A 26,535-nucleotide genomic window follows, 5' to 3' on the forward strand; every position below is an offset into this window, starting at 1 on the left:
TTTTATACTTATATTTATTCTTTAAAAAGTGATGAGATTTTGTAAAAGTAGACCAACTAACTTGATATTTACAAAGCTCATCAAGTTTAACATTCTTCTTCATTCATTTAACATTAGAATTGGGCATTTCATCATATATTTAGACTCCTTTCAAGTTATTTTTAATTTGTATGTAATCTTCCATCTGGATATGGATTTGAACTTTATTATTATTATTCATTTTCTTTTTGTTGATATTTTTATTATCCTCCAAGTTTAACAGGCCCTAGACATACATGACATTGTGATGACAATTTTTCTACTTAAGGATTATGTTAAAATAATTATTTTGAGGGAAAGTTGCTGAAAAAGATGCGCTTACCAGCCTCAGCCAGTGCTGCAGCCACTTCATTCTGCGTGGAGTATATGTTGCAAGCAGACCAGCGGCACTGAGCTCCCAGGGCACACAGAGTCTCAATCAACACCTATGTGGATATACATACATAGGAAACAGGGTGAGAAAGAGGAGTGTCAGAAAAAGTTGCAAAGAAAAGAACAATGACAAGAAATCTTTAGCAACAGGTGCTACACTAGGAAGTTACAGAATGGTGTACCCCATCCCATCAAGGTACAATATGCTATCAATTTTAGCTAATAACACCCCCCCCCCACTACTGTCACTGAAAATTCACTGCTTTAAGACTTTTTCAGGTAGAAAGAGATAGAAAGACACTGTAGCACTGAAGCTTCCTTTAGTGTGGTAGGGCTGGGTTTGAACTATGGTCATGCCTATGACAAAGTGAGCGAACACACTATCCAAATGAGCTATCTTCCTGGCCCTTGAATAATACTTAACATAGTTTGCAAATCTAGATTTTCCTATACGAGGTTGGTCAAAAGTAGGTATTACCTATACAAAGTAGAGGCCCTTATTGTGCAACAAGAAGGTTTCATCTAAGAGTTAGCACTTGGAGGTTAGGTAAGACAGGGAAAGGAACCAAGTTTAAGAAGTTTTTTCTTCCCCTTACCAAAAGTCCTTTTCTCCCAACAAACTCACCGCTGTCTGGGCTGTGATGTGTGTACAGCCCACTATTTTAGCACCAGCTAAAGGCTTCTCCCCCTGAGCACGTTTCCTGAGTGAAATCAGAGCAGACATGTCTGTGAAAGAACAGAGGATTTGAGCTAGGTCTGCACTAGTGACATCATCACTTCCTGCTCCAGCAACATCTAGGGCTGGTCTGGATCTGTTGAGATGAGGTAGAAAAAAAACTCCAGCATATTTTCATGATTACTGGCAGCTTCAACAACAGAGCATCAGTGGTGAGTTGTCATTTAATCACTTGCAATTTCTTCCATTACTCTTTCAGCCTTACATATAGAGGACTAAACAAGAGGATGACGTTAATTCTCAAAACTGCTCAACATTATTCATCAGGAAAAGTGAGGCAAGTAGTCACAGCACTGGTTTATGGGATCCCATATATAATCATCAGACCAGGAAGACTTCACTCTCAGTCAAAGCCTCTTGTTTCTGTTGTTCTATGTTGTCTTACCAATTTATTTGGTCAGTTTGTTTGATTTCTCTATTCCATTCCAGTATAGAACATGTCTTCAATATGAAAGCAATAACAGAGGAAGAGGTTTTATTAGCAGTAGGGTGGGTAGAGAAATCAAGATCGAGCCATCAGTTCTCTTTTACATGTGCTCTAGCAGAGGGTGCTGAGCAATAAAGGCCACATCTTTTAGTTGAGAACATTCTTACATTTCTGGGAAATCTGAGTCTCTGAGGCTGGTAGCTATGGTAGTATCCTGCAGAACTCACTTCCATGTGACCTAGGACTTGCTGACTCTGCAAGCAGATCTTTGACTATGGTGTCATGAGGGAAGAAACTACACCGTGTAATTACCACATGCTGAGAACAGGAAGCAGGGAGAATAAGACCAAGATTCATGTGGCTCAAGCTCCATACAGAGAAATCTGTTTAGGTTCAGGATACTGGATTTCCCCCAAGCATTTCAAATTAGCTGTCAAGGTGGAAGTTGATTATGAATCCTGATGACCAGGAACTAACTAGATTGCTTTTGGTCTCCTATCCATTACTTTTCTTTACCTTGCTCAGCAATCTCAATCTCTCGGCGGCCAAATTCTGCTTGCTTGATGTTCTTCACACAAAAATTGCTGCTGCCCTTGGAGTTAGTTTGCTGTTTCTCTCGAGGGGAAACCTCATCATCAGAGCTATCTGTATAGGATGCAGCTAGAGACAGGAAAGAAAGAAATGAGAACAGAAAAACCTCTGTGGCCCCAACAGAGTGTAGTCCCCAGGGGGCTTTAAGTTGAGTGAGCATGCCTAATTGAAGGCAACTTACATCACTCTTAGTTATCTACTTCTCCAAGGTCCAATAGATGGCATGAATAAAACTCATTGATCTTACGGTGCTATACCCCCCCCCCCCCATCTTTATGGCATTAGTGTTTGTGCTAAGGAGCTACTGATCCTAATCCTGCACTGTTCTAGTGAATCTCAACTTAACAGTGTACTTGGTTCTGATCAAGACTGGAACCAGACACCACAAACATAGAACAATATTTAGAGCAGTTCAAGAATGCTACTTCTATGGCAGCAACAAAAGGATCTGTTAGAGGGTTGGAGGGAGACTGCACAGTGACAGCAATCTAGATATGCATGCCTAAAGACCCAGAGGTCTTGGGTTCAATCCCTGATGCCACCATAAACCAGAATTAAAGCAGTGTTTTTTGGTCTCTCATGAAAATCAATCTCTTTTTAAAAGCATCTTGTTAGAATCACATGGATTGTTTGTTAAAACACAGATGGCTAGGTTCCACCATCAGAAATTTCCATTTAGCAGGTCTCCAGGGAACAAAAGATTAGCATTTCTAGTAAGATCTTAAATGATCCTATTGATCAGAGGACTACACTTTAAGAACTACTAATATGGATGAAAGTGATAAGACAACTTAATGGATTTTACATTAGGTTATACTTGAGGAATACTGAGATGGAAAGATAAGACACAAAAAATGAACAGCTCTGCTTCTATTTCCAGTCCTGAGAGCACTTGAGATGTCTGACTTTATTTTTTGTCACTGGGGTTATTTCTGGGGCTCCCTACCTGCATGATTCTGCTACTTCCAGTGAACTCTCCCAGTGAACTTTTTTTTGGTAAGAGACACTGTGGCACCATCCCACTGCTTGCTTATAAAGCTTCCCCCATGCTTGAGCTCCCTTATGGTGGCTGGACCTCAAAACTGGGTACTAGCGCATGGTGGAGTGTGTGCTCTAGCAGGTGAGTGAGCCATCTACTGGTCCCACAATGTTCAAGCTTAAAAATCAACTTTAGGGAGTTGAGTGGTAGAGCAACAGGTTAAGTGCACATGGCGCAAAGTGCAAGGACTGGCGTAGGGATCCCGGTTCAAGTGCCTGGCTCCCCACCTGCAGGGGAGTCGCTTCACAGGCAGTGAAGCAGGTCTGCAGGTGTCTATCTTTCTCTCCCCCTCTGTCTTCCCCTTCTCTTTCCATTTCTCTCTGTCCTAACAACGACATCAATAACAACAACAACAACAACAAAAAAAAAACAACAAGGGCAACAACAGGGAAAATAAATAAATATAAAAAAATAATAAAAATCAACTTAAGAGATGGTGCAGTGGATAAGGCATTGGATTCTCAAGCATGAAGTCCCAAGTTCAATTCCCAGCAGCACATGTACCAGAGTGATGTCTGGTTCTTTCTCTCTCCCTCTTATCTCTCATTAATAAATAAAATCTTAAGAAAAAAAAAAAAACAGCTTCACATAAAAAATTTGAATATATCCTTTTAAATAGAAGGGTAAGAAGATATTTAATAATCATTCGTTACCTCTCAAGTCACTATTTTTCCCTCCAAATTTAATGTTTTTCTGAATACTGTATCTGTTGATATATCAGGCCTTTCTCAGAGTTCAGTACAAGGGCCTCCCTCTGACTGGATAATACAAATACTACTAAAGGTTATCTCTCCCACTTGGACAATTTAACCATAACACTAAGATTTAAAAAATACTCTAAAGTGCTGTGTTATGAACTTGAATCAAACCAAAACAAAACAAAATCTAGAAGCAAGTAAACTGCTTCTAAGACAGAGAACTATGGTGGTTATCTTTGGGAGGTGGAAGGTTCAATCTTTCTCATTCCCAAAGTTACTAGGGGAGGACATTTCAACAGAGGGAAACCTACTAAATAAAAGGAGCCAAAATATGAATCTTTATTGTTATAATTAAAAGTTTAGAGATAAGAGGGAAAAGATATGTGACAGTTTATCTTATAAAAGGAAATGAGAAATTACACACACACACACACACATACACACACCATAGACTACACACAGAGACTGTCGGGGGGAAAAAGAGTCTTAAGATGTCAAAAGCTTCCCCAGTTACAAGCCTGGCCAGGAGTATTACCACTAACCAGGCATCATCAACCTTCAGCACAAAGATGGGGAGATCAACATGAGGTGTTTCCAGATTCTAGATGAGTTTTGCATAGAGAATTACTTAAGATTATGCAACAAGGAAGGGAGATCCAAGAGGCCTTAAAAGTTCATACCAGGGGCCGGGTGGTGGTGCACCTGGTTGAGCGCACAGATTACAATGTGCAAGGACCTGGGTTCAAGCCCCCAGTCCCCACCTGCAGGGGGAAAGCTTCACAAGTGGTGAAGTAGGGCTTCAGGTGTTTCTCTGTTTCTCCCTCTCTGTCACCCCCTTCCCTCTTGATTTCTGTCCGTCTCTATCCAATAAATAAAGATAATAAAAAAAATTAACACACACACAACACAAAAAAAGTTCATACCAACCTGAACTGTAGCTGTCAGTGGAGGACTGAGAGATGGAACGAGACAATGATCTTCGGCCAGTTTTGGTGGGGAATTTGGTGAACTCTTGCATGTCATCAGCAAACTGGATTTGCTATAAGACAATTAAAGGTTAATTTATAAGGACTCGATGAAATGTTCTCCTTTTAAAGGTCATACATGCATTGTCTTCCCTAAAGGTTATGTTATCATGTGGCTCCTACTCTGTCACTAGAAATGAGGCAAGGCACAGGCTACTCTTTTGACTTCCCAACTGTTTCATTAGAATTTGTGTGTGTGTGTGTGTGTGTGTGTTAAGACTCAACTTCTCAAACTTTTACTCCCATATGCCATGAAATTTCCTTCTCATTATCTTGAGACATTAAACTTTTTTCTTTTTAAAAATTATTATTTGTGGTCTGAGAGGTGGTACTGTGGATAAAGCATCAGATTCTCAAGCATGAGATCCTGAGTTCAATCCCTGGCAGCACATATACCTGAATGATGTCTGGCTCTTTCTCCTCCTATGTTTCCCATTAATAAATAAATAAATCTTTAAAATAATTTTATTTATTATTATGAGAAAGAACCAGACATCACTCTGGTACATCTGCTGGCAGGGATTGAACTTAGGACCTCATGCTTGAGAGTCCAGTGCTTTATCCACTGCACTACCTTCCCAGATCATAAGATCTTAAACTTTTTTAGCCATATCACTGCTCAGCTCTGGCTTATGGTCATGTGGGGATTGAACCTGGGGCTTTGGAGTCTCAGGTATTTGAGTCTCTTTGCATAACAATTAAACTATCTAACCTTACCCAATATTAAATTGTTAACCATTCTTCTTAGCTCTCAAAAAATAAGCACAATCTCATAATGTTTCTGTTAGTTTCTTTCTTTTCAGAATATTCTCTTGCAATGCTTCCTTATCTGGAAGTTAGGAATGATGGCCTTATTTTAAGCAAAAATTACTAAGAGATGCCTAGTAGTGGGGGCTAAGATGCCAAGAACCAATTACACAACTATATGCCAGAAAGCCAATGTAGTATATACTTGGAAGCTTCTATATCCAGCAAAATATAATATATTGATAAAAATATCAATTAATTAATTGCCACTAGGGTTACTGCTAGGGCTTGGTGCCGGCACTATGAATCCACTGCTCCCAGCAACCATTTCCCCTCCTATTTCTCTTAGATAGGATAGAGAGAAATTGAGAGGGAGGAGGGAGACAGAGAGGGTGCTAAAGAAAGACAGACACTTTCAGACCTGCTTGGACCTGGGTTCTTGTGCCTGATGAAAACCAAAAAAAAAAAAAAAAAAAAAGCACATACACACTATAGTTAAATTCTAACTAATTGGGAGTAATTTGAAGGAGAAAAATGACTTGGTAAACTGAAAAGGTTAACATAAGCAGTATTTATAGACAAATTAATGGATATTTTAAAAGTGTATGAAACATTTTCTTCTGTTACTCTTCCTGATTTCTTATTTAAACTTCGATAAATCCCTTTGCTTCACCATCCATGAAGCTTTGCTCCTGCAGACGGGCACCAGGGGCTTGAGCCCAGTTCCTTGTGCACTGTAATGTGTGCACTCAACTAGATGTACCACCACCTGGCCCCTGGTAAGTCCTTATGAAATAAACTACAGTCTTGTGAAAAATAGAACGGTTTGAGAACCTGAACTGAGAGTTTCATAATCTGACTACATCTAGTTCTATGCACATTTTTTGAAGATTAATCCAGAACTCCGATACTGACTTTGACCCAACATGCAGTAATTCTGATGGCAGTAAAGGTACAGTGGAGAGACCACCACTGCCATCAGTGCTCTCCAGAGGCAGCCTTCCTCCAATAGCTGTCCTGCTCCCTGCCATGGGCAGATGATTTAAAAGCTATGCTTCTCTTGTGATTATTTATTTCTTCCCCTGTTCTTTTTTTCTTTTCTTTTCTTTTAAGGGGTTCTGGATATACTCCCAGATATCACCTACCTGGTGGTGAGGGTAGAACTACAGTAACACTAGCAGTTCAGATAAAAAAATAGGCGGGAGTCGGATGGTAGCACAGTGGGTTAAGCGCACGTGGCGCGAAGTACAAGGACTGGTGTAAGGATCCTGGTTCAAGCCCCCGGCTCCCCACCTGCAAGGGTGTTGCTTCACAGGTGGTGAAGCAGGTCTGCAAGTATCTATGTTTCCCCCCTGTCTCCCTCCACATTTCCCTGTTTCTCCCCTGTCTCTTTTCCATTTCTCTTCTATCCAACAACAAAGACAGGCAACAACAATAACTACAGCAACAAAAACAAGGGCAACAAAAAGGGAATAAATAAGTATTTTAAAAAACTTAAAAAAGAAAGGTACTATGGCAAGACAGAAATGTGTTTTTCAGCAACCTGTGAAGGAATAGTCATAATCCCACCACACACTAATATAGCTCATCATTAATTAAGCTTAAAGCTTAGCAAATCTTTTCCTACCTAAAAATATTGGACTGTGTTGCAAGCAGCTTACATTCAGTGAAATGTTCCTGCCCCATCTCTCAAGTAATGAATGTGGTCCAGATATAAAAGTAGGCAGAATGCTAACTCAAGTCATGTCATAGGTGGATGAATAGCTGTCTATAACAGACAGCTCTTTGGTATCCCTACTCCTTAGAAATAAGGTTGTTCTTATTTCTAAGATGCATGGAAATTTTCTTTTCTCCCATCCCAAACTACAAGTTGAGGAGAAGCTGTCAGGTCAGTTTCCTCCAGACCTAACAGTTCCACTGACTGCCTTCACTAGAGCTAGCAGTCTTCCCCACAGTGAAGTATAGCTGCTGGAGTGCTGTTGATCTTGACGTCTTAAATAAAAATAATACTGCCAAAAGCAATTTTTGGATATCAAATGTTATATCTCTCTCCCCACTTTAAAAACGATTTTGATTTATTCATGAGAAATATAGGAGAAAGAACAAGATATCATTCTGGTACACATGCTGCCGGGGACTGAACTCAGGATGTCACGCTTTAGAGTCCAACGCCTTATCCGCCTTCCAGACTATGACACGTTATCTCTCATTGAAACAAGATCTCAATTAACAGTCTTCTAACTGGGCTAAATTCACTGCATTTAAGGCACATATAATCATTTAGTTAAAAATAATATCCAAAATGGTGGCAAAGTTGTTTATGTTTCTATCATCATTTCTTCTAATCAGTAGTCTTAATGGGTTGCTCTTACTGTTTCTCCAAATCTAAATCCGTAGGGAATGCTACACCTAGGTATGATTTAGGATGGTGTGTTTGGGGTAAAGATATATAGGGTAGTGAATATCCAAAGGCAAAATAATTTTTTAACATAGGTTTTTCGATGTTCATATATTTACTGAATTTATCCAATGGTTGACTATAAATCCAATGGTGATACAGAGAATGTTAAAGTCAAGCTCCACTAAAGAAATTACTTGGGGCACAGTACTTCTACAACTTAATGATAAGTCTAGTGACAGTGGAAAGAACTGCTGTACAGAACTTAGCAAGAAAAAGGGATCACAGGTGATCAAAATATTTATAGGCTTCCAGAGAAGAAAAACTGTTGTGTGTTTCTCATTAGAAGCTTCAAAGTTTACTTCCACATACACAAGCTTCACTACCCTACCCTCTTAGGTCTCACCATTCTGCCTGCTGGCTATTGAATCAGAAAAAAATTAAAAACATCAGAACTATAATACGACACTGTGGCCAATGGATGGTGATCAAGATAATAGTCATAGAGTATTATATTCTTTTAGCCAACACATTTGGGAGGCACTAAGAAACCAGTGCTATTCCAGGATTGAGCTTTTATTTTTTAATATTTATTTATTAAACCTTTTGTTGCCCTTGTTTTATTGCTGTAGTCATTATTGCTGTTGTTACTGATGTCATCGTTGTTGGATAGGACAGAGAGAAATGGAGAGAGGAGGTGAAGACAGAGATGTGGAGAGAAAGATAGACATCTACAGACCTGACTCACCGCCTATAAAACGACCTCCCTACAGATGGGGAGCTGGGAGCTTGAACCAGGATCCTTACGCCAGTCCCTGTACCTTGCGCCACATGCGCTTAAGCCGCTACCACCCGACTCCCAGGAAAGAGCTTTTTAAGGGACAAGGCCTTTAAAATTTGCAGATGTGTTCTGATTACAGTGTAAGTCTCTGGCATCGAATTTTACTGCTCTTCAGGGAATGTGTTAGATACTGAATTCTTAACAGCTTTATCTTTATTTAACTTAGGTCTACATAAATGAGAGATTATGTAAGTCATCTTATTAAACTTACTTCACATGCCTATCTAACAGCTTTTAATTTCCTCGTAACAGCTCCCTTCTGTGGGTGAAGAACCAGATTCAAAGGTAAACAGCAATTATTAGGAAAATAAATCATTAAGAAAGCATAGGTTAGGGGCCAGGAGGTGGCACACCTGGTTAAGCGCACACATTACAGTGCACAAGGACCCAGGTTCAAACCCCTGGTCCCCACCTGCAGGGGGAAAGCTTCATGAGTGGTGAAGCAAAGCTGCGGGTGTCTCTCTGTCCCTCTCCCTCTCCTCTCAATTTCTCTCTGTCTCTATCCAATAATAAAGAAATAAATAAAAAAATTAAAAAAAGAAAGCATAGGTTAGAAGTGAGCAAGGCATCCTTTTGCAACATTATTGCAGAGGGTTATCTGAAGGGTCAACATCCTTCATCTGGCACACTATTAAGAATTCCCCAAATTTACATGATCTGCTCCACTGTTTCCTCTAGCAAACTATGCATGTTGATTTTTCTGTTTAGAAATAATAGCATATTTCTTACTTAACACTATCAAGGTGCTAACAGTTAACTGAGCAAGAAGGTGATGACTGTAAGCTAAGATTTTAGTAAGACTAACTACTAAGCAATATGCTAGAATACCTTTCAAGATTCCCTCATCTTTTCTGATCTCTCTCACACACATATTCTGGTTAATTTATTCTTTTTCTTACAGATTCCAAACTTTTACCCATTTTTAAGACTTTTTATTTATTTATTTCATATTAGATAGCAGAGTTTTACATGGGGTGGGAGAGGGGTAGTACACCCGGTTAAGTGCACATAGTACGAAGCACAAGGACCCAAGCAAGGATTTGGGTTTGAGTCCCTGCTCCCTACCTGCAGGGGAAAGTTTCAGGAACAGCGGAACAGTTTTGCAGGTGTCTACCTTTCTCTCTACCCCTCCTCTCTCAATTTCTCTGTTCTTATCCAATAAAATGGAAAAATGGCCACCAGGAGCAGTTGATTCCAAATGCAGGCACCAAGCCCCAGTGATAACCCAGGAGGGAGGGAGGGAGAGAAGGGAGGGGAGGGAAGAGGAGGGAAACTAGGACACCACTCCAGTACATGCAGCACTAAGTCTCAAACCAGGTGCCTCAGACATGAGAATTCTTTGCTCTACCAGTTGAGCCATCTTCTTGCCATACCCATTCTTTTTTTTTCAGAGGTAAGAAAGAGGGTATGGCTGTCAGTTTTAACAGGTGAAAAACCTTTTTTTTGACACCTATCAGTGATCAGTGTTATCATTCAGATGAATACAAAGAAACAGTTTATCAATGGATACCAATATGTGTATAAGAATGACTTAAAAGTATGAAATTCTTTTGGACTTTTAACTAGGTGAAAGAAATTTCCCAAAGAAGACAACATCCTTTTCCCCTTCCCAACAAATGGTACAACTCTAGAAAACAATTTACCTCAAGGGAGTCAACATCAGAGTTAAATCCAGAGCTACCTCAGTCACTTCCTCTATGCCCCAGTGCAGAAACTGTCTCTTTAGAGACGCAGTGGGTTTTTGCTGGTCCCTTTTCCCCTTCCCTGTCTCTAATGTGAAGTCTGTAGTTTCCCTAGATGGTTCCAGGGGTTTTTGGAGGGGCAGGGAGGGGGAAACTGGCCAATCACAATACACATCTCCATCAGTTTGTGTCTAAACAGAATACAGTAAACACACAATGCTAGAATTCACTTTCACAGTAGAAACAGCACTCTGTTCAAAATGGTATCAACTTAATCTTCGTCAGTGTTGGTGGGAGGAAGGGGTCTGGGAGCATCAGGGCCCACACTGCTAAGTCACTTAACTGGTGGAGAAGGAAAACAAAGCTTAAAAAACTGCAAAAGAGGTCTTAGCTTTATCAGTTAGTTGCTCTACTTTTCTTCATATGAAACATTACACTTCACTGACCTCCTAAATTATTCTAGTAAAAAATGAGCAACGGGTCCTCCAATTGACACCTAGATTTAAAACTAAGGATGCAACACATATCCAGACTATGCTTTAATGCCTCCTTAGCAGTCTACTGTCCAGTTGCATGGCTCATCCTCAATCTGCTACAATTATTGTATGAAAATATGCCATTCATCCTTTTATTCTGACATTAGATTAAATTAAATTATCTTCAACTATAAGTCACAACTTTTTTTTGGTACAAGTGAAATGAAAGTAACTCAGGTTCCTGAAAAATACCCATGACTTCAATGATAACATCAAAATTCCCCTCTATTTCTACTGCTGCATTTGTTCTTCTTACTTTATCATAATTTTGAACATTTAAGTACTTTAAGACAAAAGTATGATGAACACCTGTATATTCTTGGCCTAGAATGAACTACTTTTGGTTTCCTTCTCTGCATAATACACATGCACTTTCAAGATTCTCAGGAAAAAAAAGGTTGCAGACATGAAAACTTATGAATAGGATCTGGGCAGTGGTGCACTTGGTTGAGCACACACCTCATCTTACGTAAAGATTCCCATTTGATCCAGCCATGACATCATCTCCCCAGATAATAACCTGGATCCACCGCCATATCAAATGTCAGGCTCAGGAAAAAAAAAAGTCATGGGCCCATTGGAATATAATTAAAATAGGACTAACTATATATAAAACGGAGACCCCCCTCAACTCTTCATATGAACTATTCCAGCCTTTATGTTCATGATTAGTCAACAATTTGTTTGTCTCTATATGTTAACTCTTTTTTCAGCCACCAGGTTCCAGATGCTAACATGACGCCAACAGGACATCCTTGGACAGATGACCTCACCAATGTGTCCTGGAGCCCCGCTTCCCAGAGCCCTGGCCTACTAGGGGGCTTGAACTGGAATTCTTACGATGGTTCTTGCGCTTTGTGCTACCTGTGCTTAACCCACTGCATCATTGCCTGGCTACCAAGAATATCTTTTATAGTGGTAGATCCAACAGCCTCAAGTCTTCCAACTCTCAATGGCATCAAGGTTCACTAAATGTATGCAGAGGTTGGGTTCTTTATGTCTCTGCTAATCTAGAACAGTTGTCCTATTTTTCCTCCCCTTGTGATACTGATGGACTCTAATGAAATCACTTAAATTCTGAAATTTCAGAATGTTTCTGTAAACTCAAACCTTTAAGGTTTGACTGGAAAGAGGTTAAAATGCTGGCAAGGTAACTTCACAGATAATGCTGTGTACTTCACTCTGCATTGTATCAAGAAGCATGCGACATTAGACTATTTTTGACATGTATGCTCGGCCAGGTGCGCCACCACTTGGCCCCCATTAGACTATTTATTATTATTTTTTTAAATTTTATTTATTTATTCCCTTTTGTTGCCCTTGTTGTTTTATTGTTGTAGTTATTATTGATGTCATTGTTGTGGGATAGGACAGAGAGAAATGGAGAGAGGAGGGGAAGAAAGAGAGGGGGAAAGAAAGACAGACACCTGCAGACCTGCTTCACTGCCTGTGAAGCAACACCCCTGCAGGTGGGGAGCTGGGGCACGAACCCAGATCCTTACATGGTCCTTGCGCTTCACCGCCTGTGAAGTGACAACCTTTGCAGGTGGGGAGCTAGGGGCTCAAACTGGGATCCTTACGCCAGTCCTTGCGCTTCGCACTATGTGTGCTTAACCCGTTGAGCTACCGCCTGGCCCCCAACAAAATCTTTACTTTTAAAAAGACTGAGCCAGGTTACTATGTTCACCTTACATGACTGTGATGCAAAGGCATCAACATCCACCCACAGTTGCCCCTAAAGTCTATCTTGGCTTTCGAAGAAGTTCACAAGTTAAAATGGAAAAACTTACTGCAAGAAATACTGGCATTGACTTCCCTGGATTGAAGACACCACCAATGTGCCCTGGAGCTCAGCTTCCCCAGAGACCCATCCTACTAGGGAAAGAGAGAGGCAGACTGGGAGTATGGACCGACCAGTCAACGCCCATGTTCAGCGGGGAAGCAATTACAGAAGCCAGACCTTCTACCTTCTGCAACCCTCAATGACCCTGGGTCCATGCTCCCAGAGGGATAGAGAATGGGAAAGCTACTGGGGAGGGGGTGGGATATGGAGATTGGGCGGTGGGAATTGTGTGGAGTTGTACCCCTCCTACCCTATGGTTTTGTTAATCCTTTCTTTAATAAAAAAAAAAAAAGAAATACTGGCATGCTCAAGATCAAAACTTGAAACTGCTTACAAACAGCTAAGTCTGTATTCCTTAAATGAATTTTCTTTTTATTTATTTTGGATAGAGTCAGAGAAACTGAGAAGGAAGGAGGGAATAGAGAGTGAGAGACAAAGAGACACCTGTAGCACTGCTTAACTACTCATGAAGCTTCACCACTACAGGTGGGGGCTGGAAGAAGGGGGCTTGAACTGGAGTCCTTGTGCACTGCACTATGTGCACTGAACCACCTTAACTAAGCCCCCTTAAATGAGTTTCTATGGAAGAAAGTGAACAAGAAAAGCAAGCAATTGGTAGAGTCTAGCATCTTGAAAGGTGACTACAAGAGTGAATAAATGTCTTCTGTATAATTCTTTGGCCTAATAAGAATGAATAAGACATGTATGAATATTCTTTCTTGATCTAGAAGTCTAAAGTGATTTTAAAAGTCAATCATATTGGGGTCAGATTGTAGTATACTGGTAGAGTACTAGGGGCAAGGATCTGGGTTCAAGCCTCCCAGCATCTACCTGCAGTGGAGAAGCCTCATGAGTGGAGAAGCAGTATTGCAGGTATCTTTCTCCCTTTCTGTCAACCCCTTCTGTCTCAATTTCTATCAGCAAAAGAAAGATAGGGGGAAACTTGCTGCCAGGAGCAATGAATTTGTCACGTCGGCCCTGAGCCCCAGTAATAACCCTGGTGAGAAAAAAAAAAGTCAAACATATCTTACAAATTCAGGCCCCTTTCAATTATTTGCTTGAACCCTAAATGCGAGTCATCTCAGAGATGAAAAGATTTAAGTACTTGCCAAGCTGCACATATTAAAAGAACTGTAATAGTTCTCAGTAAGTGATAGCCAAGTGGATGCAGGTCAGTTTTCTGGACCTTGGGTTAACATACAACAAAGGAGAATTACACAGGAACTATATTAAGATTTTTTTAGTCATCATCCCCTACTTCCCATAAAGTACAGGATCAGGTGAGAAAGTCATCAAAACTCAAATATTAAATAAAATAATTTGACTTTCATGATCTAATGTTAAATAGTACTATGCAGTAACAGATATTGCTTCTACATGTGATTAGGTCAGTAAGACCTTTCCAAATCTATTTTGTAGTTAGACTGGAAAATTTCAAGTTCAAAGGACAAGGTGAAACTTTGTTGTTTTAGCTAACTTTAGTTTCCGCACCTCTTAAAAACTAATAAATAGGGAGTCGGGTGGTAATGCAGTGGGTTAAGCGCAGGTGGTGCAAAGCACAAGGACCGGCGTAAGGATCCCGGTTCAAGCCCCCCGCTCCCCACTTGCAGGGGAGTCGCTTCACAGGCTGTGAAGCAGGTCTGCAGGAGTCTATCTTTTTTCTTTCCCCCTCTCTTGTCTTCCCCTCCTCTCTCCATTTCTCTCTGTCCTATCCAACAACGATGACATCAATAACAACAATAATAACTACAACAATAAAACAAGGGCAACAAAAGGGAATATTTAAAAAAAACTAATAAATATTAAATTTCTAGAAAAGACTACAGACATAATTTACAAACAAGAATCTATCAAAGATAATTACTCATATCAAAAACATAATTTGGGGGCTGGGTGGTGGTACACTTGGTAGAGAAAGTGGCCATGAGAGTGAATAAATGTCTTCTGTATAATTTCTTGGCCTAACAAGAAGGAACAAGACATGTATGAAAAAAATCTTCCTTGATCTAGAAGTCTAGCTATAGTGATTTTTTAGTGTTTGTGCTTAACCAGGTGCACCACCACCTAGCCCAGTGATTTTTTAAAAGTCAATCATATTGTGGTTGGGTGGCGGCACACTGAGTAGAGTTATTATGTCCCCACTCCCCATGTGCTGGGTGGAAGCTTCATGAGTGGTGTCTCCCTAAACCCTCCTGATTTCTATCTTATCAAATTAAATAAATATTAAAGACAATAAACATAATGTGTTTCATTCTAGAAAACATTTTGCCACCCTTTCTAAATTAACACATTTTTTAGATAAAAGTCTCAGTATGAAATCATTACTTTAGCCTGTAAGAAATGTTGGTTGAAAGGAATCATTGGCTAAAAACTTCTCTAGGGTTGCAAAACATAAGAGCTACCTATTTCTCTGGAATAAATACAGTACAATTAACAGCTAGCTCCCTACCCCCTTCTTTCTCTGTCTCCCAGGCCAGACCAAAATACAAACTTTGGCTTCCTGACCTATAACTTTATGAATAATTGTTTCCTTTTTTTCTTTTTACCTGCTTCACCGCTTGTGAAGTGACTCCCCTGCAGGTGGGAAGCTGGGGGGCTCAAACCAGGATCCTTATGCTGGTCCTTGTGCTTTGTGCCACGTGTGCTTAACCTGCTGCTCTACCGCCTGACTCCCATGAATAATCATTTTCTGATGAGCAAAGTGGACAGAAATAGTGATAAAAAGAACATTTGCTTTATTTAGGCTGTATGGCAAACCAAAAGTCAAAATCAAGTTTTGTGTAGGAAAAGCCATTTGATAAATTTTACCATTAACTGTTAGAACATTACTGATCTAAATATTTTTTCATACCATTTTTGTTTAAGTTTTGGCTAAGAACAAGCTTCACTGATAAAGACCATCTGAATGTACCAAGTGTCACTTTTACTAGACAATGATTACAAGTTTGAAGCCACATTTACTATTGGGTTGTCTGAAAAGTCATGACACATTTTTTTTTAAACCAGAGCACTGCTCAGTTCTGGCTGGTGGTATGGGGGACTGAAGCTGGGACTTTAGAGCATCAGACATGAGACCTCTTGGCAAAACCATTATGCTGTCTACCCCCACCCTCATGACACATTTTTCATTTACACACACACACACGTCATGACCTTTTTGACAAACCAACAGTAACAGTAAGAACATACTAATGGCCTAGATTGCTATGACCTTCTAGTTAAAGTATTCTATAACTTGACATTAGTGGTATAGAGCCATACATATATGTATTGTATAAAGGATTTGTACTTCTCAAACACTGTTGAATTAAATATTTCTTCTACCCTTCACAGATAAGATAACAGAACTGGGAGACCAGCGGTAGTGCAGCGAGTAAGCCCACATGGCACAAAGCGCAAGGACCGGCAGAAGGATTCCGGTTTGAGTCCCTGACTCCCCACCTGCAAGGGAGTCACTTCATAGGCGGTGAAGCAGGTCTGCAGGTGTCTATCTTTCTCTCCCCCTCCTCTCTCCATTTCTCTCTGTCCTATCCAACAACAATGACATCAATAACAACAACAACAACAAAACAAGGGCAACAAAAGGGAATAAATAAATCTTAAAAAAAAGAAAACAGAACTGAATGAGGATTAAGTGACACAACAGTTAATATGCTACTAACACGGAGACTTTAAAATTTTTTTTTACCAGAGCACTGCTCAGCATAACCACCATAAGGTGGTGCAGAGAATTGAACCTGGGACTTTGGAGCCTCAGGCATGAGAGTCTGTCTGCATAACCAGTATGCTATCCGCCCTTTCAAAGAAAAGAAAAAATTAAAAAACAACTTCATGAGTCCATATTATCACCCTTCTTTGGAGCACGCTAGGGGTGGGGAAAGCAGCTTTCTTTCCCTTTATTTAGTTAATTTATTTTTTTGCCTCCAGGGTTATTGCTGGGGCTCAGTGAATCCACTATGAATCTACTGCTACTGGAGGCCATTTTTTCCCCATTTTGTTGCCCTTGTTGTCAATGATGATGTTGTTGGATAGGACAGAGAGAAATCAAGAGAGGAGGGGGGAGAGAGAGAGGAGGAAAGACAGACATCTGCAGACCGCTTCACTGATTGTGAAGTGACCTCTCGCTGCAGGTGGGGAGCCAGGGCTCGAACTGGGATCCTTATGCTGGTCCTTGTGCTTTGTGACATGTGCACTTAATTCTCTGTGCTACCGCCCAAACCCTGCCCTTTATTTGTTAAGGGGTCAACTCATAGAACTGTTAATGCATACTGAGTCTAAATAAAAATGATTAAAAAAAAAAAAGATTATTTATGGGCAGAGGGTAGATAGCATAATGATTATGCAAAGTGACTCTCATGCCTGAGGCTCCAAAGCCCCAAGTTCAATCCCTTGCACCACCATAAACCAGAACTGAACAGTGTTCTGGTTAAAAAAAAAAAAAAAGAGTACTTACGAATTTGGGCGAACAAAGTAATTCTTTTGGTTCCAAGATCTAGACTGATTTTTGGAAAAGTGAAATAATGCAAAAAAAAAAGTAATTTTTTAAGTTGACAATGAATGGCTGGAAACTGTTTCTTGAATCTTTGAAAGGATAAGGAGAGAACAGCAGAGCTCAAACACTATGAATGCAAAATCTTCCATTCTGGTATATGCTTCCACTGTCTTTGGGGAATAGAGTGGGAAAGAGGAGAGTGACCTTTTACAAAGGGATCTTCAGTATAATGGGGTTAATCTAATCTAGACCACTTTTCAAAGATGAAAAAAGATGACTCTAGAATTTCCTATCGATATTGAAAGCAATTTAGAAATTCCACCTTTACTTATGCATGAAGGCTTTCAATTTCATATAGTTAAAACTGACTAAGGGCTTTCTGACTATTTTTATAAGAAATGATCTTAAGTTAAAACATGTAACTGAGTGGTCTAGGAAGTAGACAGAGCACTGGATTTTTTTTTTTTTTTTAATATTTTGGTTTCATGTTTTATTCCCCACACCACTTGTGCTGGAATAATAACTCTTGTGTTCTATTTCTCCACCACCACCATCCCTTCCCCAGAGCACTATTCAGCTCTGGGTTATTTATGGTTGTGGTGGTGGGTGATACTGAACCTGGGATTTCAGAACCTCAGGCATGAGAGTATCTGCATAACCACTGCACTATCTCCCATACCTTCTGTACTCCTTTCTCTCTTTCCAAAAACTGAAGATTTTTATTATTTTATTTTATTTTTTTGCCTCCAGGGTTATTGCTGGAGCTCAGTGCCTGCACTACAAATCCACTGCTCCTGGAGGCCATTTTTCCATTCTGTTGCCTTTGCTCTCGCCCTTGTTGTTGTCATTTTTATTGTTGTTACTGCTGTTGTTATTGCTAGATAGGACAGATAGAAATGGAGAGAGGAGTGGAGACAAAAAAGGGGGAGAGGAAGATAGACACCTACAGACCTGCTTCACCACCTGTGAAGCGGTCCCCCCACCCCCCTGCAGGTGGGGAGCCAGGGGCTCGAACCAGGACCCTTATGCCAGCCCTTGTGCTTCGCGCCATATGCACTTAACCCTCTTTGCTACTACCCAGTCCCCAAAACTGAAGATTTTTGATTCAGTAGTCTCAAGAGGCCTGAAATTCCTTTGATCATTTTAAAGGGCTTCTTTAAAAATAAAAAATAAAGATAACTGGTGATGTGACTATATTCCCCCAGAATACAGTCTGTTCTGGCTCTAATGCATCATTGAGCAAACAATAAGGAGTCCTTTTATTAACAGCAGGTTGGAAAGTTTCACAGCAGCACATTTTTTTTCTTAAGCTAGTCACAGCTGGAACCACCTAGAGCTCTCAGCTCCTCTGGGGGGGCCTGTGGCTCCATTCTATAGTGGGCTGTGAGAATATACTGATTAAGCCTGTTAGACCTTGAACTTGAACTAGCTAGCACTTGTTCAGCATTTTCTCAAAGTGAGTATGGGAAATCCTCCCTTAGACCTCAGGCAGAAAAACAAGAATATTCCTATTAAGGCTACTCCATAAGAGTCTTGGCCTATGGAAAGAAAGCAAAATAAAAACAAAACAAGGCACAGGACTTTGTGTGCTTGCCGTTTTGACTTCTCAATCTGGCCAACTTGGCCAGTGCCTTTCCTTTCTCCCAGTGCCTCAAATGAAACGTCTTTCATGGTTCTATATGACATGCCACACACTATTAAACCCAAGGCAAGGTTAAACCAAATGCCAATTTTTCCAGGACAGAAACATGTTACTACTGGTACAAATAAAGTCTTATCAGCTCCCCCCCCTTTCCTCGAGTTTTATTTGATAGTAAAGCAATAGTGACAGACTGTTTGAGGATGGCTCTGGTTTTCAGATCTGTACACTTTCAATTAAAGAGGAAGTGGTTCTCCTGGCTACCTGCGTACCAGCATAGTCAACTCTTTATGAACTCTGATCTTTTGCTCCCCACCATTTTTCTAATCTTTACTTTCTGGTTATTTCCACAGCACCCTCAAAAATGCTTTCTTTTATCATTGTATTTTGAAGCCAGAATTTCACCACGTTGTCGTCTCATTATAATTTTACTATTAATTCAAGAATATACAATATAATGATCATGTTAAAGAAACCCTCACAGTTTTACCCAATTTTTAATCTACTGAGTCCAAGTTTAGCCAACCAGAAACTAGATGTGGGAATGGGGAAAGTCAAATCATTTAAAGCATTCCAAAAGCAATTACACACTGTCAGAAATGCTACAGGAAAATGCCTAGGGACACCCTGAGTTATTTGTAAATTGCCTTGGTTGTACAAATGAAGAAACTACAAAATACTGTGGCTAAGATAAAAAGCTTTCTTTTTAAGTTTTATTTATTTTTTAAAGTAAATTTAAAAATATTTAATTATTTATTTTCCCTTTTTGTTGCCCATGTTATTTTATTATTGTTGTTGTTACCGATGTCGTTGTTGTTGGATAGGACAGAGAGAAATGGAGAGTGGAGGGGAAGACAAGAGAGGGGGAGGGAAAAAAAAAAAAGACACCTGCAGACCTGCTTCATGGCCTGTGAAGGGACTCCCCTGTAAGTGGGGAGCCGGGGGCTTGAATCGGGATCCTTCTGCAGGTTCTTGTGCTTCATGCCATGTGCGCTTAACCCGCAGTGCTACTGCCCAACTCCCAAGTTTTATTTATTTTAAACACACACGCATGCACGCACATCACTATTCAGCTCTGGCTTATGATGATGGTACAGGGTTGAAACTGGGACTTCAGACCCTCAGGCATGAAAGTCCTTTGCATAACCACTATGCTGTCTCCCCAGCCAGATAAAACAGTTATTTGTTTGAAACTGTTCACAGGCTGGCCTCATCCTATTCACATTTTCAACTCTAGGCATACATTATTGGATTTTAGTCTAGGGTACATAGCAGGACTTCAGGTTAACTCCCGTTAATATGCAAATTGTAATATCTAAGTACATTTTCCCGGAAACTGAATATCAGACTTTAAATGGTTAAGAACCACAATACTCAACTTGCATGACTCAAGTAATACTATCACAAGAACATAAGCTCTATAGGACAAGGATCTTTGGTTGATTGATTTAGCTTTAGTGTCCAGCACAGGTTTTGTTGAACACAGGGTAGGTGTTCAACACTGAGCTGATAAGGCTGCAGGATGTCTGCTCATGGTTTACCTAAGAAGTGGATGTATGGGCTGTTTCTACTGACATTTTTTCCCCCCTCATGACCAGTCATCCAAGATAGGTGATACCTACTCTACCACCCCAATATTAACAGTATTAGACTACACAACAATTTTGGCCAGGCTTACTAGATAATCTCCAAGAGTGGTTCTAAATTGTACATCAAGTTTAATGAGGGAACCAGTTTCAAAGTGCATATAGTAACATAGTATCTTTAGTTCTGCCTCACTCTGATTAAGTCGGTCTAGGTTAGGGCCCAGGTAATGAATATTTGGAAAAAAAACTCCCTAGGTAAGTCACATCGATGCCAGATAATGATATGAGACATTCTAAGCAGAAAGTGAAAAAGCAAACACAAGTACACTGAATTTACCAGACTCTTGAAAAAGTGGCTTAAGGAACACAGGGGACAAGCAGATAGATGTCTTGTTCAGAAATAAAACAAGGCAAAGGAGACAGAAGACAGGTCTTTGATATCAACTCCACCTGCCAATTAGTCTATCAGATGGATCCATAATGGCTCAAAAAAAAAAACATGATAATAGCCAGTCAAGGAAAGAGACTATCTTTCCACAATTGCTTGGTCCAAATTCTATAAAAATTGGCAAGGTGATCTCATTCCAAACATACCCAGTGCTCAGCTAATACCCTCCCTGTGGAGTAAAAAAAGAAGGTACAGAGGAGTTCTGAAACCTCTACTCCCCCAACAGGAGGGGTTCCTCCTGAGTCTAAGATAGAAGCAATCTCATCAACTCTCCACTCCCTACTACAAATGAAATAGAGAAATGAAAAGCCCAATATATGGGTCCCTTCCTTCTAACATTTATAATTTATAAACATTCTTTATTCCCACTTCACTAAAAACCAAGTCTTTGCCAACCTAAGTCTACTCAACTGGCAAATAAGAATCCATTCTTATAGCAATTAATGTTTCCCTCTGAGAAACCCTGGCAAAATGGTCAAGTTCCTCCAGTACACAGGCTTCCTGGGACTTAGAATACATTTTATTACCATTAGGACACCATGTTCCCAACTAGCCTGCTCTTTCTGCTCCAGACCTGAAGTAAACAGATTCTACAGCAGTTACAAGTCTGTTACCAAGGCCACTGTATTGATCAGTGTAATTAACATTCACAATTTATCTAGTCTAGTATAAAAGCCAGCTGGGCAGCTACCCTGAGAGGAACATTATGAATCTTAACGTCTTGCTTATTAAGAGATCTGGCGCTCTAAAACTGGGCATTAAAACTCGATTAGCGGGAGTCGGGCTGTAGCACAGCGGGTTAAGCGCAGGTGGCGCAAAGCACAAGGACCGGCATAAGGATCCTGGTTCGAACCCCGGCTCCCCACCTGCAGGGGAGTCGCTTCACAGGCGGTGAAGCAGGTCTGCAGGTGTCTATCTTTCTCTCCTCCTCTCTGTCTTCCCCTCCTCTCTCCATTTCTCTCTGTCCTATCTAGCAACGACAACAACAATAATAACTACAACAATAAAACAACAAGGGCAACAAAAGGGAATAAATAAATAAATAAAATATATATTAAAAAAAAGATTAAAAAAAATAAAAAATAAAAAAAATTAAAAAAAAAAACTCGATTAGCACCTGGCCACCAACAGGAAACTAAATTAGTTACCAGAGTATTAGAACTCATCTGTCATCTCTACAAAGAACCTGTACCTGCCTCTAGCGTTGCAAAATTCTGAAGATTTCCTTTCCCCTAATCTGGCCCAAGTTCCTGGTTAGAACAAGCACTGGCCCAATTCCCAGAAAACTCAAACTCTTAACGGTAAAGACAAGGACATAGATAATTTCTGAGCATCAAGCTGTTTTTGGTTCAGAATGGTGGTTAGGGCTGCAGTATGGGATGTTTCAAACAGAAGTTTGCTCAAGACTATTTTTATTATTTTCAGGCCTCCGACACACATTCCAAAACGAAACAGTTCAATTTATTACTGGCCCCCAAAACTCAAGCACCATTAAGAGTAAGCCTCTGCTGAGGAGGTAAAGGAACCCTCCTGAATGCTGGTGGGAATGTAAATTGGTCCACCCCCTGTGGAAAGCTGTCTGTAGAACTCTCAGAAGGCTAGAAATGCACCTACCCTGGCAATTCATTTCCTGGGGATATATCCTTAGGAAACAAACATACTCATCTAAAGAGATCTGTGTATATCTATGTTCATAGCAGCACAATTTGTAATAACCAAAACCTGGAAGCAACCTAGGTGTCCAGCAACAGATGAGTGACTAAGAAAGTTGTGCAAAAGATAACTGGCTAAGTTGTGGTATACAAACACACACACACACACACACACACACACGCACACACGCACACACACACACACAATGGACTACTACTCAGCCATTAAAAATGGTGAATTCGATTCGACGATTCCGGAGGCGGAGCTATGAGCAGCAGATCGCTTTCTCTCCCCTCCCCTCCCCTCCCCTCCTCTCCTCTCCCGGATCAACTAGGAATACCAAAGGAGACCACCCGGACCAAAACAAGACAGGACAAGAATGTCCTAAGAGGGAAGATCATAGCTATACAAGCACACATTAGGAAACAAGAAAAAGCACAAATAAACAGCCTGACTGCACATCTTAAAGACCTAGAAGAACAACAACAAAGGAATCCTAAAGCAACCAGAAGGACAGAAATCACTAAAGTTAGGGCAGAAATAAATAACATTGAGAATAGGAAAACCATACAAAAGATCAATGAAAGTAAATGTTGGTTCTTCGAAAGAGTAAACAAAATTGACAAACCTTTAGCCAGACTCACAAAAGAAAAAAGAGAGAAGACCCAAATAAATCGGATAGTAAATGAAAGAGGAGATATCACAACAGACACCGCAGAAATTCAACATATCATGCGAGGCTTCTATGAACAACTATATGCCACCAAGCTAGAGAACCTGGAAGAAATGGATGATTTCCTAGATACCTACCAACTTCCAAAACTAAGTAAAGAGGAAGTGGATAACATGAACAGGCCCATCACAGCTAATGAAATTGAAACAGTTATCAAAAATCTCCTCAAAAATAAAAGTCCTGGACCAGATGGTTTTACAAATGAATTCTACAAAACCTTCAAAGAAGAACTAATACCTCTACTTTTAAAAATCTTCCAGAAGATTGAAGACACTGGAATACTCCCTGCCAGCTTCTATGAAGCCAACATCACCCTGATACCAAAAGCAGACAGGGACACAACCAAAAAAGAAAACTACAGACCAATATCTCTGATGAACATAGATGCGAAAATATTGAACAAAATTCTAGCCAACCGGATACAGCAGTATATCAAAAAAATTGTTCATCATGACCAAGTGGGGTTTATCCCAGGCATGCAAGGTTGGTTTAATATACATAAATCAATCAATGTGATCCACCAAATCAACAAAAGCAAGACCAAAAACCACATGGTCATATCAACAGATGCAGAGAAAGCCTTTGACAAAATACAACATCCCTTTATGATCAAAACACTACAAAAAATGGGAATAGATGGAAAATTCCTCAAGATAGTGGAGTCTATATATAGCAAACTTACAGCCAACATCATACTCAATGGTGAAAAACTGGAAGCATTTCCACTCAGATCAGGTACTAGACAGGGCTGCCCACTATCACCATTACTATTCAACATAGTGTTGGAAGCTCTTGCCATAGCAATCAGGCAGGAGCAAGGAATTAAAGGCATTAATTAAAGGAATTAAAGGAAGAGAAGAAGTCAAACTCTCCTTATTTGCAGATGACATGATAGTATATATGGAAAAACCTAAGGAATCCAGCAAGAAGCTTTTGGAAATCATCAGGCAATACAGTAAGGTGTCAGGCTATAAAATTAACATTCAAAAGTCAGTGGCATTCCTCTATGCAAACACTAAGTTAGAAGAAACCGAAATCCAGAAATCAGTTCCTTTTACTATAGCAACAAAAACAATAAAATATCTAGGAGTAAACCTAGCCAAAGAAGTGAAAGACTTGTGTACTGAAAATTATGAGTCACTACTCAAAAAAATTGAAAAAGACACAAAGAAGTGGAAAGATATTCCATGTTCATGGGTTGGAAGAATTAACATCATCAAAATGAATATATTACCCAGAGCCATCTACAAATTTAATGCTATCCTCATCAAGATCCCAAGCACATTTTTTAGGAGAATAGAAAAAATGCTACAAACGTTTATCTGGAACCAGAAAAGACCTAGAATTGCCAAAACAATCTTGAGAAAAAAAGAACAAAGCTGGAGGCATCACACTCCCAGATCTCAAACTGTATTATAGTGCCATTGTCATCAAAACTGCTTGGTACTAGAACATGAACAGACACACTGACCAGTGGAATAGAACTGAGAGCCCAGAAATGAGGCCCCACACCTATGGACATCTAATCTTTGACAAAGGGGCCCACACTATTACATGGGGAAAGCAGAGTCTCTTCAACAAATGGTGTTGGAAACAATGGGTTGAAACATGCAGAAGAATGAAACTGAATTACTTTATTTCACTGAATACAAAAGTAAATTCCAAGTGGATCAAGGACTTGGATGTTAGATCACAAACTATCAAATACTTAGAAGAAAATATTGGCAGAACTCTTTTCCGCATAAATTTTAGACATTTTCAATGAAACGAATCCAATTACAAAGAAGACTAAGGCAAGTATAAACCTATGGGACTACATCAAATTAAAAAGCTTCTTCACAGCAAAAGAAACCACTACCCAAAGCAAGAGACCCCTCACAGAATGGGAGAAGATCTCTACATGCCATACATCAGATAAGAGTTTAATAACCAACATATATAAAGAGCTTGCCAGACTCAACAACAAGACAACAAATAACCCCATCCAAAAATGGGGGGAGGACATGGACAGAATATTCACCACAGAAGAGATCCAAAAGGCCGAGAAACACATGAAGAAATACTCCAAGTCTCTGATTGTCAGAGAAATGCAAATCAAGACAACAATGAGATATCACTTCACTCCTGTGAGAATGTCATATATCAGAAAAGGTTAACAGCAGCAAATGCTGGAGAGGGTGTGGGGTCAAAGGAACCCTCCTGCACTGTTGGTGGGAATGTCAATTGGTCCAACCTCTGTGGAGAACAGTCTGGAGAACTCTCAGAAGGCTATAAATGGACCTACCCTATGACCCTGCAATTCTTCTCCTGGGGATATATCCTAAGGAACCCAACACATCCATCCAAAAAGATCTGTATACACATATGTTCTTGGCAGCACAATTTGTAATAGCCAAAACCTGGAAGCAACCCAGGTGTCCAACAACAGATGAGTGGCTGAACAAGTTGTGGTATATATACACAGTGGAATACTACTCAGCTGTAAAAAATGGTGACTTCACTGTTTTCAGCCGATCTTGGATGGACCTTGAAAAATTCATGTTGAGTGAAATAAGTCAGAAACTGAAGGATGAATATGGGATGATCTCACTCTCAGCCCGAAGTTGAAAAACAAGATTAGAAAAGAAAACACAAGTAGAACCTGAAATGGAATTGGCGTATTGCACCAAAGTAAAAGACTGTGGGGTGGGTGGGTGGGGAGAATACAGGTCCATGAAAGATGATGAATGACATAGTAGGGGTTGTACTGTTAAATGGGAATCTGGGGAATGTTATGCATGTACAAACTATTGTATTTACTGTTGAATGTAAAACATTAATTCCCCAATAAAGAAATAAATTATTAAAAAAAAAATACTTTGGCAAAAAAAAAAAAGTGAATTCTGCTTCACCTCATCTTGGATGGAGCTTGAACAAATCATGTTAAGTGAGGTCAGCCAGAAAGAGAAGAAAGAATATGGAATGATATCACTCCTAGACAGAAGTTGAAAAATATGAAGACACAGGAAAA

The 26,535-nt window shown here is 40.0% G+C and overlaps 1 protein-coding gene across 2 annotated transcripts in view; it reads right to left on the minus strand.

The window, feature by feature from the left end:
- AHCYL1 (adenosylhomocysteinase like 1) overlaps positions 1-26,535 on the minus strand; it is a 50,868-nt gene that overhangs the window by 12,093 nt on the left and 12,240 nt on the right. Inside the window, exons 2-5 of one of the 2 annotated variants that reach the window (XM_007529354.3) lie at positions 4,830-4,941; positions 2,091-2,234; positions 1,037-1,137; positions 362-464 (exon numbers count right to left, since the gene is read on the minus strand). In XM_007529354.3, the coding sequence (XP_007529416.1) occupies positions 362-464; positions 1,037-1,137; positions 2,091-2,234; positions 4,830-4,941 (460 nt within the window). The remainder of the gene's footprint in view (positions 1-361; positions 465-1,036; positions 1,138-2,090; positions 2,235-4,829; positions 4,942-26,535) is intronic. The other variant, XM_060201923.1, reaches the window with a different exon arrangement.

This window comes from Erinaceus europaeus, chromosome 11 (genome assembly GCF_950295315.1).
Source record: "Erinaceus europaeus chromosome 11, mEriEur2.1, whole genome shotgun sequence".
NCBI lineage: Eukaryota > Metazoa > Chordata > Mammalia > Eulipotyphla > Erinaceidae > Erinaceus > Erinaceus europaeus.